This window comes from Oncorhynchus mykiss, chromosome 4 (assembly GCF_057628025.1).
Source record: "Oncorhynchus mykiss isolate SJ-2025 chromosome 4, ASM5762802v1, whole genome shotgun sequence".
Taxonomy (NCBI): domain Eukaryota; kingdom Metazoa; phylum Chordata; class Actinopteri; order Salmoniformes; family Salmonidae; genus Oncorhynchus; species Oncorhynchus mykiss.
Genome location: NC_143025.1, coordinates 59,811,745 through 59,830,381, shown reverse-complemented (window position 1 = coordinate 59,830,381; position 18,637 = coordinate 59,811,745). Strand labels below are relative to the sequence as shown.

Here is an 18,637-nt window from a genome sequence, read left to right as displayed (position 1 = left end):
CCGTGCGTGTTTGTGTGTGTGTGGCCTGGTGGATTCCCGATGAGGACTGGCATATGGGTCAACACAGCCACTAATAGTATCATCAAAAGCCTTCAGATCGGGCATGTTTAAATCAATATAATAACCACACATCTATCTACACATGGAAATTCAGTCATGTGCAGGTGCTTTGATTCTATTCCCTTTGTAGTGCACTTCTTTTTACCAGACATTTTGTTTTCTGCTCATAAGTAGTGCACTATAAAGGAGATAGGGTGCCATTTGGGATGCATCCAGGACCAATCCCATAGCTCTTTCCTCTGGTCTGAAAAAAAGCTCCCAAGGCAGGGATTGGGGACATTGCCCTTTGTAGGGTGCCATCTTTCAGATGGGGTGTTGAATGGGAGTCCTGAATCTCTGTGGTCAATAAAGATCAGATTGATGATCACCATCATACCAGGTCATTTAATGCTTAAAAACAAATGGATGAATAAGATATTAGGCTACAGAAGTGCCATGTCTTACCGATTTATACAGCTTCCGTCTTAAAACAAATCCTGTGAAATAATGTCAGCACACACACTTAAGGAGTTAGTGGCTAGCTAAAGTGGCTAGCTTGGCTAAATATCTAGTCGGTCGCGGCGCACATTACCAGAATGGCACATCGATGAACCACCAAAGGCACGCCCCATTTCTGTTAGAATTTTGAGAAAAGGGCCGAGTTGGACCTTTTTTCGTGCCCAAAGTCGACTTTTAAACAAAGTTAATATATGGTTTCGCTGTCTGTGTATAGGACACATACCGGCGCAGGCAGATGCAGAGGACGGTGACGCGGCAGATGTCCTTTGACCTGAGCAAGCTGCTGGTGACAGAGGACTGGTTCAGTGACATCAGTCCCCAGACCATGCGGAGGCTGCTCAACATAGTCTCTGTCACAGGTGGGTCACACACGCACACACACACAGTCAGACACAAACACACAGTCATGCAGGCAGACAGACGCGTGCGCGCACACACACGGTAGCTACCCCCATGTTTGTCACTGGGTTTACTACATAAACCACAATTGGCCATCTAGAAAATGATTAATGGACAGATGATTGTGAATAATATATTGTGGAGGAAACACTGTTTGTTTTCTCCAGGATGACTGGCACAATGCTGTTCTGTTTGTCTACAGGTCGTCTGCTAAGGGCCAATCAGATCACGTTCAACTGGGACCGCCTGGCGTCGTGGATCAACCTTACTGAGACGTGGCCCTACAGGACCTCCTGGCTCATCCTATTCCTGGAGGAGACCGACGGCATTCCCGACCAGGCCGCCCTCAAGACCATCTATGAGAGGTAATGTTGTCCTTTTAAAACTACAGCCAAGACCATCTAGGAAAGGTAGTGTACTGTAGTCCCCCTCTACCCCCTAACACTAGGTCACCCTCAAGAACATCTACCAGAGGTACTGTGTTGTAGGTCCCCAACCCCCTCTCCAAATCCCCCCAAAACTAAGATCTTCTTGAAACACATGTCTTAAGCATGAGTGAGGGGTTTGTTTTAAATGAGAAAGATCTGTTTTGAAAATGTGCAATATGGTTTTGTTTAATTGGTTGAATCATCATAATGGCTTTTTTTTCTGTAATGGCTTTTTCAATGTTTATCTCTGGTGTTTTTAGGATCTCCAAAAACATTCCCACCACTAAAGATGTGGAGCCCCTGTTGGAGATTGACGGGGATGTGCGTAGCTTCGAGGTGTTCCTCTCCTCCCGTACCCCGGTCCTCAACTCGCGCGACATGAAAACTTTCCTGCCCTGCACCGTCAACCTCGACCCCAAACTACGAGAGATCATCGCAGGTGAGTGAGAGTCATAGAGGTACTATAGTTTGTTTCAGGTTTGTTTTCAGTGCATTTTAGATGTAAGCCTGTTCATACGTAATAAAACTACTTATCAAATGTACTTATTAGTCCATTTACAACATCTGAGTTTTGTAAGAACTTCTTCTGTCAGCGTCCCTCTTTCCCTCTCTCGTTCTCTGACGTGCATGCCGCAGGTGAAGGGGAGCCTAGCTAACTGTGTCTGTGTGCCAAATCATTTGAGTTCCACACAATTGTTTGTAGACATGACGTAGGCAACCTGAATACAGCAGTTGACTTTTTGATGATTGGAAGAGTTAAATTACTTTTGTTTTTACTACTTTGAATTTCACATTTCTCTTTGCCTATATCTCTCCCTCTTCTCCCCCCCAGATGTGCGTGCTGCCAGGGAGCAGATGAGCATCGGAGCAGTGACCTATCCCAGTCTGCCCTTGCAGGAGGCCGCTCCCCGCCCTACCTCTGTCTACAGCCAGCAGTCAGGCATGTCCGCCTACTCCCCCTCCTTCAACGGGCCCTTCAACCCGCCCGGGGTGGTGTCCCCACCGCCACACAGCAGCTACTACAGTGGCATATCTGGCCCCCAGCACCCCTTCTACAACAGGGTGAGTGTATAGGGAAGAACACCACCATGTCGTCAACATCATGGTCTTTTCATTTCCAGGACTCTGAGAAGGGCCTGGTTCCAAACGGAATGACCAAAGCTTCAGTTGTAGACTCTGACTCAAGGCCTATATCGTGTCCAGTGTTTCCCCTGCTGCTAAATCGTCGCCGAGTTTCTTGTGGAAGAATGGTGTCGCATCCCCCTGATAGAGTTCCAGACACTTGTAGAATCTATGCCAAGGTGCATTGAAGCTATTCTCGCTCGTGTGGGTCCAACGCCCTATTAAGACACTATATGTTGGTGTTTCCTTTATTTTGGCAGTTACGTGTATGCGTACGCTAAAATGCAGTAACGTTACGCTAGCTATATCATTTTTGGGGTTAATATAGATTTGGCTGGTGATGTCATTGACATCAAGAGATGCTATTGAACTGTCCTTGATTTTCAGATGCGTTTCAAAGAATAAGAATTAATGAAATGTTCATGCATGTTGGAGTAGAATGTCCTGTAGCCCTTTACACTCATACCCAGATTTGGGCACTGATAAGTAGGTATAAGTATAAAATCAATTGTATTATTTGCTTGATGCTGTTTAGTTTTTCCAAAATAGTTTTTTTTATCCGTTTAGTTTTTCCTGGTTTCCGTTTTCCCCTGTATATTCAGTTTTTCGCTCTTTTTATAGATAAACAACAAAATGGGATGTTCTAAATCCGCAAAAAATGCTTAAACCACATCAGAAGGCCAGTTTTGAGGTCTGGGAAAAATTATAGAATTATGGGTGTATCTACCCTTTAATTCTAATGCCACCTAGCAAGAGGCTGTTTATCTATGTTTTTGTAGCGCACATGTGTTGGTAGCGTTTGCAAATCAAATACCCACTGGATTGATGCAAATAATCATATCATTCTGCCAGGTAAGCACAGGCTACTTTGTAGTTAACATTTAAATTGAGAAGGTTTTAGGGAAAGCCTTTCCATCTACCAGAAGACTTGTCATTAGCATCATTGCGATAGGCTACACAAAGTGGTAGATGTGCTCAACACAGATGGGGAATTCTTGTTGCAGAAAGATCACAGAAAGTTGCATAAAATCACTGATGCATTCTGTTCATGTCTTATGATAAACTATGGAAAATGAATGAATTATAAATTCATTTAGTTTATATCCTACTAAGTTCAAAACCATTTTCAATATTGTTGAATTCAGTTTTAATGTCTGGATTCATGATTCTGTCCGCATCACGGAATTTACAGGGCCTTAGATTTGTGCCTTGATTGGAATGCAGCTGCACAGTAACATGCGATATTTGACTGACAGACGTTCTGAACTTGAGCACCGCATACGACAAGAAGTTGCCCCCATCCTTCTCGCTAATTGGGCCACTTGCTAATTATTTGTTGTCTGAGTGAGGGAAATGCTGTAAATTAAGAGGACACGTGATGGCCTCTGCAACAAAGCAAAGGGCTTCGAACCTCAACCCATGACTTTGCCTACATTTCCCACCACCCTTCCAATCATTTTTATGTTATCGTCCCCCTTCTCACTTTGCGGGACACTTTTGGTATATCATTTACAGAGCTGTCATGTTATTTATAGTTTTGTAATGTTTCAGTTATCTGTAATGTAACATATACACGGTGCCTTCAGGAAGTATTCATACCCCTTGACTTATTCCACATTTTGTTGTGTTACAGCCTGAATTCAAAATAAATGAAGTATACGTATTTTCTCTCACCCATCTACACACAGTACCCCAATAATGACAAAGTGAAAACATGTTTTTAGAAATTTTGCAAATGTATTGAAAATTAAATACAGAAATATCCCTGAGTAATACATGTTAGAATCACTATTGGCAGCGATAACAGCTGTCTGTCTTTTTTGGGTAAGTCTCGTGGCGCAGTGGTCTAAGACACTGCATCACTGTCCTAGCTGTGCCACTAGAGATACTGGGTTCGAGTACAGGCTCTGTCGCAGCCGTCCACGACCGGGAGACCCATGGGCAGCGCACAATTGGCCCAGCGTCCTCCAGGTTAGGGGAGGGTTGGGTCGGCAAGGATGTCCTAATCCCATCGCACACTAGCTACTCCTGTGGCTGGCCGGGCACAATGCATGCTGACACGGTCACCAGGTGTATGATGTTTCTCCGACACATTGGTGCGGCTGGCTTCCGGGTTAAGTGGACATTGTGTCAAGAAGCAGTGCTGCTTGGTTGAGTTGTGTTTCACAGGACGCACGGCTCTCGACCTTCGCCTCTCCCTAGTCTGTACGGGAGTTGCAGCGATGAGACGAGTGTAACTACCAATTGGATACCACAAAATTTGAGAAAAGGGAGTAAAAGTAACAAAAGGGCTTTTCACACCTGGATTTTACAATATTTGCACATTATTCTTTTAAAAAAAATATTCAAGCTCTGTCAAGTTGTTGAGCATATTCAAGTCTTGCCATAGATTTTCGAGACGATTTTAAGTCCAAACTGTAACTATGTTGATATGATGTTGTCCTTGTAAGCAACTTCAGTTTATATTTGGTCTTGTGTTTTAGGTTATTGTCCTGTCGAGTGGTGAATTTGTTTCCCAGTGTCTGTTGGAAAGCAGACTGAACAAGGTTTTCCGCTATGATTTTGCCTGGGCTCAGCTCTGATCTGTATCTTTTTATCCTAAAAAAAAACACTCTAGTCCTTGCTGATGACAAGCATACCCATGCAGCCATCCATGCAGCCACCACCATGCTTGAAAATATGAAGTGTGGTACTCAAGTGATGTGTTGTGTTGAATTTGCCCTAAACATAACGCTTTATATTTAGGGCATAAAGTTAATTTTTCATTTTTTTTTTTACAGTATTACTTTAGTGCCTTGATGCAAACATGTAATATTTTTAAGCAATGGATGAGTCTGCCTCAGTTTTACTTTAGTGCCTTAATGCAAACAGAATGCATGTTTTGGAATAGTTTTATTCTGTACAGTCTTCCTTTTCACTCTGTCAGTCAGGTTAGTATTGTGGAGTAACTACAATGTTGTTGATCCATTCTCAGTTTTCTCCAATCAGAGCCATTAAACTCTGTAACTGTTTTAAAGTCACCATTGGCCTCATGGTGAAATCCGTGAGCAGTTTCCTTCTTCTCCGGCAACTGAGTTAGGAAGGACGCATGTATCTTTGTAGTGGCTGGGTGTATTGATACAACATCCAAAGTGTAATTAATAATTTCACCATGCTCAAAGGGATATTCAGAGTCTGCTTTTTATTTTTTTTTACCCATCTACCAATAGGTGCCCTTCTTTGCTAGGCATTGGAAAATCTCCCTGGTCTTTGCGGTTGAACCTGTGTTTGAAATGTTTGTATGTGTGGGGTACAGAAATTTGGTAGTCATTAAAAAATCATGTTGAACACTATTATTGCACACAGAGTCCATATAACCTTGTTTTAAGCGCATTTTTACTCCTGAACTAATTTAGGCTTGCCATGACAATGTGGTTGAATACTTATTGACTCAAGACATTTCAGCTTTTTCATTTTTTATTAATTTGTAAAAAAAATTGAAAAACATAATTCCACTTTGACATTGTGCTGTATTGTGTGGGCCCAAAATCCAGGTTGTAAAACAAAAAAGTCAAGGGTTGTGAATACATTCTGAAGTGTATTAGACTGGCTGTGAATGTATTTAATTTGCCTGTTTTAATTGAATTCTATTTGCCTCAGTCTGTTTCTCATATCTCATCATCAGACACCTTTTTAAGTGTTGTTTTTATTTTATTTGACCCCATGTTAAACGTGTTTCCTATCTCCCTGGTATTCCCCCCCCCCCCTCCCTCTAGCCATATTTCCCCCATCATGTTTACCAGCTGCCACGTCAGTACATGGGCACTTTCCCTGTTCATGCACCTCCACCACGTCCATTCCCACTTAAAAGTGGCTTTCCCCGGGATCCGAGCAGTGGACACGTAAGTATTAGACTTAGCCAGTACGTCATAGTGCATAGATAGAAGTAGTGCATCTAGAATGGCATCTCTGGATGTATAAACATGTACATTTTAATTAGCTTCTACATGCTTGTTTGAACCTTCTGATTCAGATTGTTTAAACATCAGAACATTCTGATCGGATTCTACATTTCACACTTTTGTCATTTAGCATACGCTCTTATCCATAGCGATTTACAGTTAGTGCATTCATCTTAAGATAGCTAGGTAAAGACGACATCACATCACTGTCGTGGGAAGTACATTTGTCCTCAATAAAGAAGTTATGAGCAAAGTCAGTGCTCGTAGATTCTAAGAGAGAAGTTAATTTCACAAGAAACACATCCCTCTGTTACAAAAACATGCTGCTCTTTCTTTGTCATACACCCCCCCCCACCCCCCCGCCCCCCACAAACACAGAAACACAATGACCTTGCTACCTCAGCATCAAACTGTCCTAAAAACCACTGAACCCTGCAGATATCAAACACATTTTTCTCATCCTCATGATGAAGACTTGCCCCCTTTCTCTCGCTCCACTCTCTTTCTTTGTATTTCTGTCTCCCTCTCCCTCAATCCACTCTCTTTTTCTCTATTTCCTGTCTTGAAGATGTCTGCCTCCTTAATGTTTTTTTCTCCACTACAACGATGATGTTTGTCAGCTGTATTTCTTCCTAATGTTCTCTACCAACATCCATCCCTGATGAACACCTGCTGTATGCCACTCCCTCCTCACCTTTCCCTCTCTCTTTCCACCTCTCATTCTCTCTCCTCTCCAAGCCGTTAAAGGTACCGTCTTTGAAAAAGAAGCAGGTACTGAAATCATCTGATTTTTGTCCCTAACTCTGGCTTTTTACTCCCTTCGCTAATGCTGCCCTCCTACTACCTAGACCGACAAACTAACCCCTTCCGAGAAGTGATCTGACCACAGTCCTAGCATGCACCTTTGGAACTCTAGCCTACTCTCTCAAATGGGAACCGGGAGTTACAGGCGTGCTACACTGGACGAGTAACTGTTTCAGAGCACGAGACGCTCCCATTCATGTCAATGAAACCTGGGCGTAAGCGGCGCGGCTCCGCGAGAAGCTTGTGTTGCTCGGTGTAAATTTACGCCCTGGTTCTACTTTCAAGAATTTGACATGCCGCTCACGCCCAAGAACACTTGATAAAGTGTCTCGCGTTCTTCTCATGCCTGCAAAAGCTACGCTTCCAGTGTTGCAACTAAAAATGGGCTGTTATTGCGACGCTCTAGCTCTCTTGTTAGGATGCTAATTGATGTAGATACTGAACTATTTGATCTGCTCATAGTGCTTCTGTCCTTAATATTGCAATACTGCTTAAGGCCTATTTTCAATGACACGTTTTGGAACCTTGTCAGATACATGTTTGATTTAATCACTTGTACAGTCTCTATAAGCATTTCAAACATTAGCTGAAGTCCTCTCCTTACCACAAACCCTTACACACTCCCACCTCCCCCACCTCATCAAAGTCGACATGTCCTATGAAGACAGCCCTTCTACTCAGTCAGTGGCATTGCCTGTGGTTTCATGAAGACCTGAAACTAACCCGTTTGAATAAATAATAGTCATGCACCATTTTATTGCTGTGTGCATTCTATCCATTCTAGCATCACAGCAATCTAGCACTAGATGTGTATCACTTACCTGTAATATTTTTTCCATTCTTCTTTGGTGAGGTGTGTGGTGTCATATCTAACTCAAAGAAATAGATTCACTAGAACGGACATCCTCATTCAAGTCAATTCAATGGTCTGAGGGGATATCCGTTATTGTGATTCTATTTCTATGGTGTAACTCTTGCGTTAGTGAGTAACCTAGTAGTAGTAATACTTTACAGATAACAGGAAGTGATGTCATTTCCTCCTCACAGATAACATCCAAGGTGTTTTACCATACAGTATTCTCTCATCCACTCACTGACAACGTTTGGTCTGGGCCTAATGCCGTGACAACCTCTAATAACCCATAGTCAACATCCCATTGCCATACTGTACCATGCTATATTCACCCTAGGATAACGCCACTCTCATCAACAACCTATTATAGATCAGATATTATATTTCTCTCATACTGTACCTACTCATGGTTTATGTGGCCTACGTTCTCTTCATGTTGCTCTCCCCTATACCATGCCTTTATACCTTTGCAGGTTTGAATGGAGTTTCAGCATGGAACTCTTATTTTATGTGATTCTATGTTATTCCATTTTTACCCAGACTGGCAGAGCATACTACAATAGTGAGATACATAATAACTTGAAAGGGGAGAAATTGTATTCGGAATTCTAACGTCCATCAAATAGCTATTCACCCAGGTTTTGTCCTTCAGCTGTATCCTGTCATTGACAATGTGTTCTGGACCTGGTTGTGTGTGTGTGTGTCAGGGTTCTGCCTCTGTGGTGTCGGCCACCCCGGGCATCCTCCTGAGCTCCATGAACACAGACGTAGTGTGTGAGCGCGTCAAACAGATCGAGGGCATCGACCAGAGCATGCTGGTCCAGTACACAGCCACCATCAAGAAGGTGAGCTTGAGAGGGAGAGGGAGAGAGAGAGAGAGAGAGGGGGAGGGTATTTCTGACATCCATTGCTTCTCTCCCTCAGGCTAATGTGAACGGCAGAGTTCTGACCCAGTGCAACATCGATGAACTGAAGAATGAGATGAAAATGAACTTTGGAGACTGGCAGCTCTTCAGAGGAATGGTGAGTACTTTGGCTCTAACTTTGCTCTTACCTGTTTCTTTTTATTGTGTAGTGTATTTACGATCAGCTTTAACAGTGGACACTGCTGTTACAGTATGGTTCTTAACTCAGTACGGTGTCTACCCACTCTGCCCAAAATGCGCTTTGGTGATGAAATTTCACCTCCTTATGTTCTAAAATAAATTTTTACTAAAACAAATAGTATTCATGTTCTGAATCGTTCAGTGGGGTCTTTCTCTAACAAATCATTAACATTATATCCAAAGAGTTGGATTTCGTACCTAATACATCCTTTGATAAGCACCGAGCTCTGTTGACATAGCTGTGCAGGTTTCTCGTAAACAACTTTTGTCACTTTTACATTTTGTGGTCGTTGTCTTCAAAGTTGTTTCTGCGGATCACGAAACGCAAAATTAGCATGACACGAGCTGAATTAAATGTAAAAGGCTTTGAAAATAAAAAGCTTATACAGATGTAGGATCTTAATTTGAGCCAGTTTGCTACAGAAGGAACATAATCCTGCAGCAACAGGAAATGTGAATTATTATGTGGATCATAGTTCATGTACATTTTTTGTAGGTGTTAATACATTCTTTGTTAGGGCAAATCAAGTCTGACATTTTAAAGTGGAAATTACAAACTTTAGAAGTCTTTTTAAACCTTGAGTACACTACAAGATTGCATTTCCGGCTGTGCAGGAAAATAGTCAGCAACAAAAGAGAGATCAAATTAAGATCTTACATCTGTAAATTCAGTGCTCCATTGACATTTCACAGCGATACATTTGTTTTTGTGAGAAATATTTGAAAAATAACAGGAATTTCCAATTACAAATGAAAAGCATATGCTAAAATATGAAAATATTACATGTCATGTTTCAAAATCAATATACATCTTACCTCTATTATTGTTTAAAATTCAATTAAAAAGTTAACGAGTTCAACAGGAAGGTGAGCCTGTCAGGTAGCCTGTATAGCCTTAATTCTTGCACAGAATCCATCCTAGCTGACATGATGCAATTTTCCAGATTTTTGACCACACTTATTCTCTGGCCTCCATTGATTTAGTCACCATAATTCTGGCCTATTCTACAAGGGAAAAAACTCCAATAACTTTTTAACAGATTACTATAGACACATGAGGTTTGGTTTTCTTAAAGGGTTATAATTTTAGCCATTGGTCAAAATATCTGTTTTTGATTGGACACCCTAAACCCAGTCATCTGTAGACCTCCTCCTACATCTTCTTCTTCTAGGTGTTGGAGATGCGTCACGTGGAGAGCCAGGTGCTTCATGAGGAGGCTCCCAGCGAGATGGGCAGCAGTGTGGCGGGCCACGGGGAACCAAGGCGCCAGGTCGCCCCGACCCAAGCTGGCGCCGCCAACCTCGACGCCAACTCACCAATGTACAGCTTCAACCTGAGCTTTGAGGAGCTAAGCAACGTGGGACTGGATGAGCCTCCCAGGAACAGCAACAACACATGGATGGTGAGTGACTGGTGGTATTTTCCTTTGTAGAGAGGTCTATATTGCATCATTATATTACATTGACAGAAAGACTGGTATTGAATAACTATATGTACAGAACCATAATTTAAGCCGTTGACCTGTATGTAAACCAAATTATAGCCGATTTGCCTTCATGTACACTACCGGTCAAAAGTTTTAGAACACCTACTCATTCAAGGGTTTTTCTTTATTTTTATTGTTTTCTACATTGTAGAATAATAGTGAAGACATCAGAACTATAACATAACACATAATGGAATCATGTAATAACCAAATAAGTGTTAAACAAATCAAAATATATATGAGATTCTTCAAATAGCCACCCTTTGCCTTGTTTACAGCTTTGCACACTCTTGGCATTCTCTCAACCAGCTTCACCTGGAATGCTTTTCCAACATTCTTGAAGGAGTTCTCACATATGCTGAGCACATTTTGGCTGCTTTTCCTTCACTTTGCAGTCCGACTCATCCCAAACCATCTCAATTCAGTGGAGGCCAGGTCATCTGGTGCATCACTCTCCTTCTTGGTCGAATAGCCCTTACACAGCCTGGAGGTGTGTTGGGTCATTGTCCTGTTGAAAAACAAATGTCCCACTAAGCCCAAACCAGATGGGATGGATGGCGTATCGCTGCAGAATGCTGTGGTAGTCGTGCTGGTTAAATGTGCCTTGAATTCTAAATAAATCACAGACAGTGTCACCAGCAAAGCACTGTCACACCATAACACCTCATCCTCCATGCTTTACGGTGGGAAATACACATGCGGAGATTATCTGTTCACCCACACCGCGTCTCACAAAGACACGGCGGTTGGAACCAAAAATCTCAAATTTGGACCAAAGGACAAATTTCCACCGGTCTAATGTCCATTGCTCGTGTTTCTAGGCCCAAGAAAGGCCTTATCTTCTTATTGGTGTCCTTTAGTAGTGGTTTCTTTGCAGCAATTCGATCATGAAGGCCTGATTCACGCAGTCTCCTCTGAACAGTTGATTTTGAGATATGTCTGTTGCTTTAACTTTGTAAAGCATTTGGACTGCAATAATCTGAGGCTGGTAACTCTAATGAACTTATCCTCTGCAGCAGAGGTAACTCTGGGTCTTCCATTCCTTTGGCGGTCATCATGAGAGCCAGTTTCATTATAGCGCTTGATGGTTTTTGCGACTGAAGAAACTTTCAAAGTTATTGAAATGTTCCATATTGACTGACCTTCATGTCTTAAAGTAATGATGGACTGTTGTTTCTCTTTGCTTATTTGAGCTGTTCTTACCATAATATGGACTTGGTATTTTACCAAATAGGGCTATCTTCTGTATACCCGCACTACCTTGTCACAACACAACTGATTGGCTCAAATGCATTAAGAAGGAAAGAAATTCCACAAATTAACTTTTAAGAAGGCACACCTGTTAATTGAAATGCATTCCAGGTGACTACCTCATGAAGCTGGTTGAGAGAATGCCAAGAGTGTGCAAAGCTGTCATCAAGGCAAAGGGTGGCTATTTGAAGAATCTCAAATATAAAATATATTTAGATTTTGTAACACTTATTTGGTTACTACATGATTCCATATATGTTATTTCATAGCGTTGATGTCTTCACTATTATTCTACAATGTAGAAAATAGTAAAAAATAAAGAAAAACTCTTGAATGAGTTGGTGTTATAAAACTTTTGAACAGTGGTGTATACTTAGACCACAGATCTAGGCCCTCCTCAATCTTTCAATGTCTTACTCTATTAAATGTAATGTTTCATAACCTCTCCTCTCCCCAGGCCCCTACCCACCGCACCCCCAGCATGTCCAGCCTCAACTCCCCGGAGTCATCCAACGACATCGTCAAGCTGACGGAAAAGCAGCAATCCGAGTACCGCAACGCCTATCAGGAGTACATCGCCCAGATGGCCACGCTGGAGGTGGGCGGAGGCGGGGGAGAAAAGCCCGTCCAGCCCCACCCCAACCAGTTCATGACCTCCTCCAGCTCCGAAGATAAGACCAAGGACAAGGCTACCGCCAAGAGGAGCACCACCAAGCCCCCCCCTGTAGACGCCCCAGACTTCACCAACGCTGAAGCCCCCCTGGACCCCATCACAGAGGAAGATGAGAAGCAGGACCCCCATGGCTCCTCCAAAACCCTGCTGGGCCGCAAGGCCTCCGGACCCAGCGACAGGGGGAGCGGCCTGTTTCTGGGAGCCGCCGATCTCAAGTTGAAGACCACCGGCGGGCTGCGTTACCAGAAGCTGACCAGCGATGACGAGGATTCAGAGAACTCCGACACTCCTCTCCTGGGCGACGGGAAGAAGCTCAGTGAAACAAAAGCATCCTCCTGCAGCAGCTCCCTGGCTAAGGGGAAAGAATATCTCTCCGATGCCATGCTGGATAAGAAGGATTCGTCGGACTCTGGCATGCGGTCCAATGAGAGCTCCCCCAACCACTCTCTGCAGGACGAGGAGGCCGACCTTTCCCAGCTGGAAAGGGCCAACCTCATCGACCTGGACCAAGAGGAGAGCCAGAGCCTGGCAGCCAGGAAGAGGGGTCTGCCCAGCAGCCTGAGTGGTCTCCAGGACCCAGCCGTGGCCCGCATGTCCATCTGCTCCGAGGACCAGTGCAGCCTGCTGGCCAGCAGCCCCGAAGAGAGCTGGCCCTCGTCCAAGAGCTACAACCTGAACCGCACGCCCAGCAACACCACCCTCAACAACAACACCAACGCCCAGCAGCAGCGTTGCCCAGGGCAGTGTGCTCCGGTAGGGTCGACCGACACTACCTGCTCCACTCCTACCTCCTCCTCCACCAGCGAGATCATCGTCTCCCCGGGTTCTGCCACCACCAAGTCCGGGCCGCAGAACGAGAATGTGCGCGTGGTGCACCTGAAGCGGGGGCTGAACCCCGGGGATCCCCCAGAGATCACCAGCGTGTCCTCCGACACCGTCACCTTTGGAGAGGAGCGCGAGAGCATCCTGTGAGCCTCCCCGCCCACGCCGTACCCAGGAGGGAGACTCCTGGAGAGCACTCAGTCAGTAGATCTTTGGTGTGGTAGTCTGAACAACGCATGAGTAGCAAGGTACCGTAGCTAGCTAAATGGGTAGATAAATGAAGATTTTAGGGCTATATGTTCCTAGTTGTGTACTATGTAGATAGCATCGTTAAACCGGCCTGATTATGCGTGCTCACATTCTGTTCTACTTCAGTGAAATAAAAGGCACAACGGTCTGTCTGGATTCACGAGGCTACTATGTACTGTAGAGGCAGCGTACTGATGTTGTATTGTGTATTTTTATCAAGTGAAGTGACCCATACTAACTATCTTGGTAGTTGTCAATTATCCTGTAAGTAACTAACTATCTGTGAATTATCCTGCACTAGAGCAAGCATTTTAAGCTTGAGTGCCAGTCTGTTTGTGCTATCAGGCCAACTTCTTGTCACTCATTGTCATGCCAAGGGATTTGACAATGAGCAATGGAGTTGGCAAGAGGTCAAATCTATCCGGGACCAGTCTAGGAGCATGTGCCAACAGTATTATTCTTAGCTGCTGCTCCCTGTGTGGGTCAACTAGTGATGTATGGAGCTTGTGGGTTCTGTACAATAGAAGATCGATGAAGAATAAATGCAAATGAACACGTGAGCCAATTGAACAAAAGTGTGTGTAGGATCTGTCTTTGCCGTGTCTCAGCAAATGTCATGGAGGAGACTCAACTGAACTGTTCTGCAATGTTGCTATAGCCACAGGACTTTTAACTATGTTGGCATCCCAAATGGCACCCTATTCCCTATAAAGTGCACCACATTTGACCAGCGCTATGGGGCCCTTCTTACAACACTAACAAACATTTGAGGATGAAAGGGAGGGGACGTTGACACTAATAATAGACAAGTGTTTTAAGAAAAAAATATGTTCAGAAAAGTTATTGCTCTCCAGAAAAATTCAGTTGCATTCGCCATGTGATAAATTGGGACTGTATGTACGCTTCTTTGTAATGAACAGTGGTTGTAAAATCATTTTGGTTTATTAAATGTCATGGTCTGTCTCGCCCCGTAACACTAGTACTATGTATCCAATGCCATTGAAATGTACATCTGATAAGCAGATGGCATCGGATTCACAAATCTGGCTACAGATTATGACCCGTGCCATGCATATGCAAATTAGTTTGACGTCTGTGCAAATGTCAGAGTGCCCTCCTATGTGTAGCATGCACTGTGATGTTCTATGGTGTATTTTACCCAGTCGGATGATAACCGTGTCGGAGTAAAAAATAAGAAAATAGGGGATTCGATCTATAAAAGGAAAATAAGTGAATTTTGCCATCAGACATTAATCGGACTGTAAAAAATCAAATCTGGATGTTGGCAGTATACAGAGTCTGACCTCGTTTGTTCCCACATAGGCGTGTTGGAAATTACATGGACCAGTATGTTCTCCTATAGCAGTTTCTTCTTAACGTCCACCAGCAGGAGGCGTGCTCCACCCATGCAAAAATAGTAGTAAGCATCTTAATATGTAATAATATAATATGCAATTTTATCCAAAGTAACTTACAGTCATGGGGCATAAGTTATTTATGTATGGGTTGTCCTGGGAATCAAACCCACTTCCCTGGCATTGAAAGCATCATGCTCTACCAACTGAGCTACAGAGAACCACCAGTGACTAGATGGGCACCAGCCCACCATCCTGGATAACTGGATATGATTAGTAACTGCAATACATTGAGTCTTGTTATGTGGTCTTCCTAATGATAAGTCTGAATCTTTCAGATACATTTAAAAGCAAGTTAAATGGAACGCAGTTCCACCATCCTTCGACGTAAGAGAAGGTCCAGTGACAATGTTGAAAATTGTCAGTTGTTGGAAATCTGTATATTTACACCACTTACAAAGTTCCAATATAATCCCTCATAAAACATAATATGGATATTAACATAATTGTACAGTATAAGGAATCTAATTTATTATTGTATAAAAGTGCAATTTACAACATTCCTCATTATATTCTCTGCAACCAATCTGATACTATACAGGCATGATTTTTGTCTTAACATTTATATACAGTGAGTGTCCATTAGTCCGTCTGTAAGAAACAGCAAACATTTCGAGAGTTCTCCTGTGTTTCATGCGCCACCTGCCCAGGAAAAGGCAGAATCCTGTCGTCGAAAGATATCTCGTTTCAATACTATCTTTTCAGTCAGTTATTCTGTCCTTGTGTTTCCATTGTTGGTGAGATATCATTCTTCCGTTGAAAGAAAAAAATAAAAGGCCAGTAGATAAATAAAAACTCTAAAACACATACTTGTATCTCCTTTTAGGAAAAAATATAAACTCAAGAGGAAATCCAGCCAGCCAGTGGAGGTGAACATGGGGTCCTGTTTAAAACACACCTGTAATAGACTGGGGAGAGAAAAGAGGGTAACATTTAGAGAGAAGCCAGGCTAAAGGACAGACAGGGAACTGGACAGTCAGACTGGCGCCTGAGAGGAAGCCACAGTTCTTTTTCTACTTTAACCAAACACTGAAATACTGGTGGATGTCTGTCCCAAATGGCACCCTTTTCCCTATGTAGCACACTACTTTTAAACAGGGCCCATAGGGCACTACTTAAGGAAATAGGGTGCCATTTGGGACGCACAGGCTGAAATACTGGGCAATCCCTGAGCACCAGATGGAGGCGTCGACACAGTCGGAGGAATAAGTAACATCCTGACAACCTCTAAGTACAACGTGGGAATAGATCTACACTTGCTATAATGATGCTGGCTGGCGCCTGCTTTTACTTACAGACAATTATCTACAGACCAGTAGTTTTCAGAACCCACACAACCACAGACTGGAGTAGCCATCCAGTCTATTATGTAGCCAGAGCCTATGATATCATGATACAGGTAGGTTAATCAGTGGTGTCAAATGTTAGTCAAGTCAACAATATAACAGTCCATGGACTACCCTTTTCAAAGTGTAACTGACGCCAAGTCTTTATGTCCTTAAAGTTTTGACCCATTTGAGCGCACCTTTTCTTTTACCTCTCAGCAAAATTACTTTTCCAAATGGAAATGGATGCAATAATGGCAGTATTAAAGGAAATACTTACCCAGTCAGAGGGAGAGTTTAGCTGTCATCAGTCTCTTTGGGGAGCTGGTCATTTGACTGTGAAAACACACAAGACAACCACTGTTCAATATCACTGTTTACAGATCGAGGCTACTGGCATTGCTGAGTTAGAACAGTGGCTGTGGTCTAGTTTCTATTAGGTTTCTATTCATTCACCACCAAGCTGTAACTTGTACAATAGCCAACAGTGGCACTTAATCAAATGTAAAAGACATTTTTAGAGATTTATGTGAAGCAGAATATAAGGCTGCTTTGGAAAGATCTAATAAATATTTGAATATAAGCCTTTAACTAAAGTAAGCATATATAACATATTACATAGACTACATGAATACTGTACATGTCATAGGAGTTAGGCTACATCAAAATATAGGAACTCCAATTGAACAAGCTAGTTTCTGTGTAGCCTACTATGTTTATGTTAGGCAATTTATTTTTCTGAACCATTCCAAAACAGAAGTTCCCTCATTGGAACAAAAAATGAAGTTATTCTATACTATTCGTAATTTTACCTGAAAGGTGAGGAGGCTGATGTCGGAGTTGATGGTTGCTAAGGGGTTCCTGGGTGATGCTGGCTGTCCCGGTCGCTGCTGCTGATGTTGGCAGCTGGAGATGATTGAGCTAGAGTCCAGTGCAATCTGAAGGTCTAATATATAGTCTATAACATGCTGCAATATCTCAATTTTACTAACGTTCTTGTTCTGCGGGAGGCTGGGCACGAGTTCTTTCAGCTTGGTGTAGCAGTCGTTCATATTGTACAGCAGACTCAGAGGATCATCCATCGGGCTTTTGCTCCGGGCGATGCCGAGGGCATGTTCCGACGAGTTGGTAATGTTGTTTCTCATAGACCGCACAGGACTTATTGCTTTCATGATGACAGTTGTGTGCGATAAGATATTACGCATGAAAGAAGCAGATATCCTAGCCCAGACTTCGCTAAATACAATCAGTGCAGTGCGCACGCTGTCAAGTCCTTTTATAAGCCTTGTGCACGGGGCTGGTCGCGCCTCAGGTCGAACTGCTCGTAGATTGGCTTCCTGGAAGTGTCACTCACTGTCCAAAGCAATGGAAATGGTTCAAATGGAGCACATATTTCCACCCCGCCCATATTTTCCGCATTCTTGAGCAAGTTAAGTGAAGGCGCGCACTGGAGTGATGTTCTTCTCTGTTCATGTGAAAGTCTATTTTGAAGTCATCTGAGTCTGTAGGCTACTTCTGACTGTGGGCCTATAGGCGATCTAAAGGCACATCAGTGTGCCAAATGTAGACTACCTCCTAATTACGCAGAGCCAATTAGGTTACTCGCCAGAGATGTTCACCCCAATAACCAACTACAGTTCCACGTCCCAGCTATTGATAGCCTATATTGGCCTTTTTTCCATAGAGGGAAATTGCACATTATTTAGTTTCGTGACCCTAGCTCATCTGGAGTGAGTTAACTTTACCATGCGTTAAAGCTGTGCGCAGTTTCCCCATTTCTTACCCACTGGACCAAGTTGAACCCAATCTCATGATTGCTTGGCACCATAGAGCTCAACGCACTCACACTGCAGTAGCTGTAGCGAGTTGCCTGGCTTCGCCGCAAGCTCCCACTTCTACCGACTGCCTGGCGCCAGCGCTGTGACGGCATCCCATTCACAGCAGCACTTGAAGCCAGGCAGGCGCCGCTCTGGCGGCTGCTATGACGACGGGAGCTGTCAGTCAGCGCGCGGGCTCTCAGCTGACTTGAGATGGAGCTCTCACAGTGCCTGGAGTGCCCGGAGCCACACACCTGCACTGGTGGTTTGAGTTTCTCAACACAACTGAACTACTGTTTTCTATCTGTTTACTGTCTTAATTCACTAGCTGCACTAGATGCCAAGGGCTTGTTGTGAGAAAATAGTACAGCGTCCCAACTGGCACCC

The 18,637-nt window shown here is 43.4% G+C and overlaps 1 protein-coding gene and 1 long non-coding RNA gene across 7 annotated transcripts in view; one reads left to right on the top strand and one right to left on the bottom strand.

Annotated features, from left to right (window-relative positions):
- kidins220b (kinase D interacting substrate 220b) overlaps positions 1-14,667 on the top strand; it is a 43,199-nt gene extending 28,532 nt beyond the window's left edge. For 2 of the 6 annotated variants that reach the window (XM_021600121.3, XM_021600120.3), the window contains exons 22-31: positions 773-917; positions 1,160-1,322; positions 1,646-1,824; positions 2,218-2,447; positions 6,263-6,388; positions 7,187-7,219; positions 8,813-8,950; positions 9,030-9,128; positions 10,384-10,614; positions 12,407-14,667. In XM_021600121.3, coding sequence (XP_021455796.3) covers positions 773-917; positions 1,160-1,322; positions 1,646-1,824; positions 2,218-2,447; positions 6,263-6,388; positions 7,187-7,219; positions 8,813-8,950; positions 9,030-9,128; positions 10,384-10,614; positions 12,407-13,594 — 2,532 coding nt within the window. In that variant the 3' untranslated portion in view covers positions 13,595-14,667. The remainder of the gene's footprint in view (positions 1-772; positions 918-1,159; positions 1,323-1,645; positions 1,825-2,217; positions 2,448-6,262; positions 6,389-7,186; positions 7,220-8,812; positions 8,951-9,029; positions 9,129-10,383; positions 10,615-12,406) is intronic. The other 4 variants (XM_090232395.1, XM_036975604.2, XM_021600125.3 and 1 more) reach the window with 2 other exon arrangements.
- An 890-nt stretch (positions 14,668-15,557) lies between these two features.
- LOC110522055 (uncharacterized) lies at positions 15,558-18,404 on the bottom strand. Its single transcript, XR_002473254.3, has 3 exons — positions 17,246-18,404; positions 16,714-16,769; positions 15,558-16,016 (listed from the first exon to the last, which is right to left on the bottom strand). It is a non-coding gene; the product is annotated as an uncharacterized LOC110522055 (long non-coding RNA).
- Between the last annotated feature and the right edge of the window lie 233 nt (positions 18,405-18,637).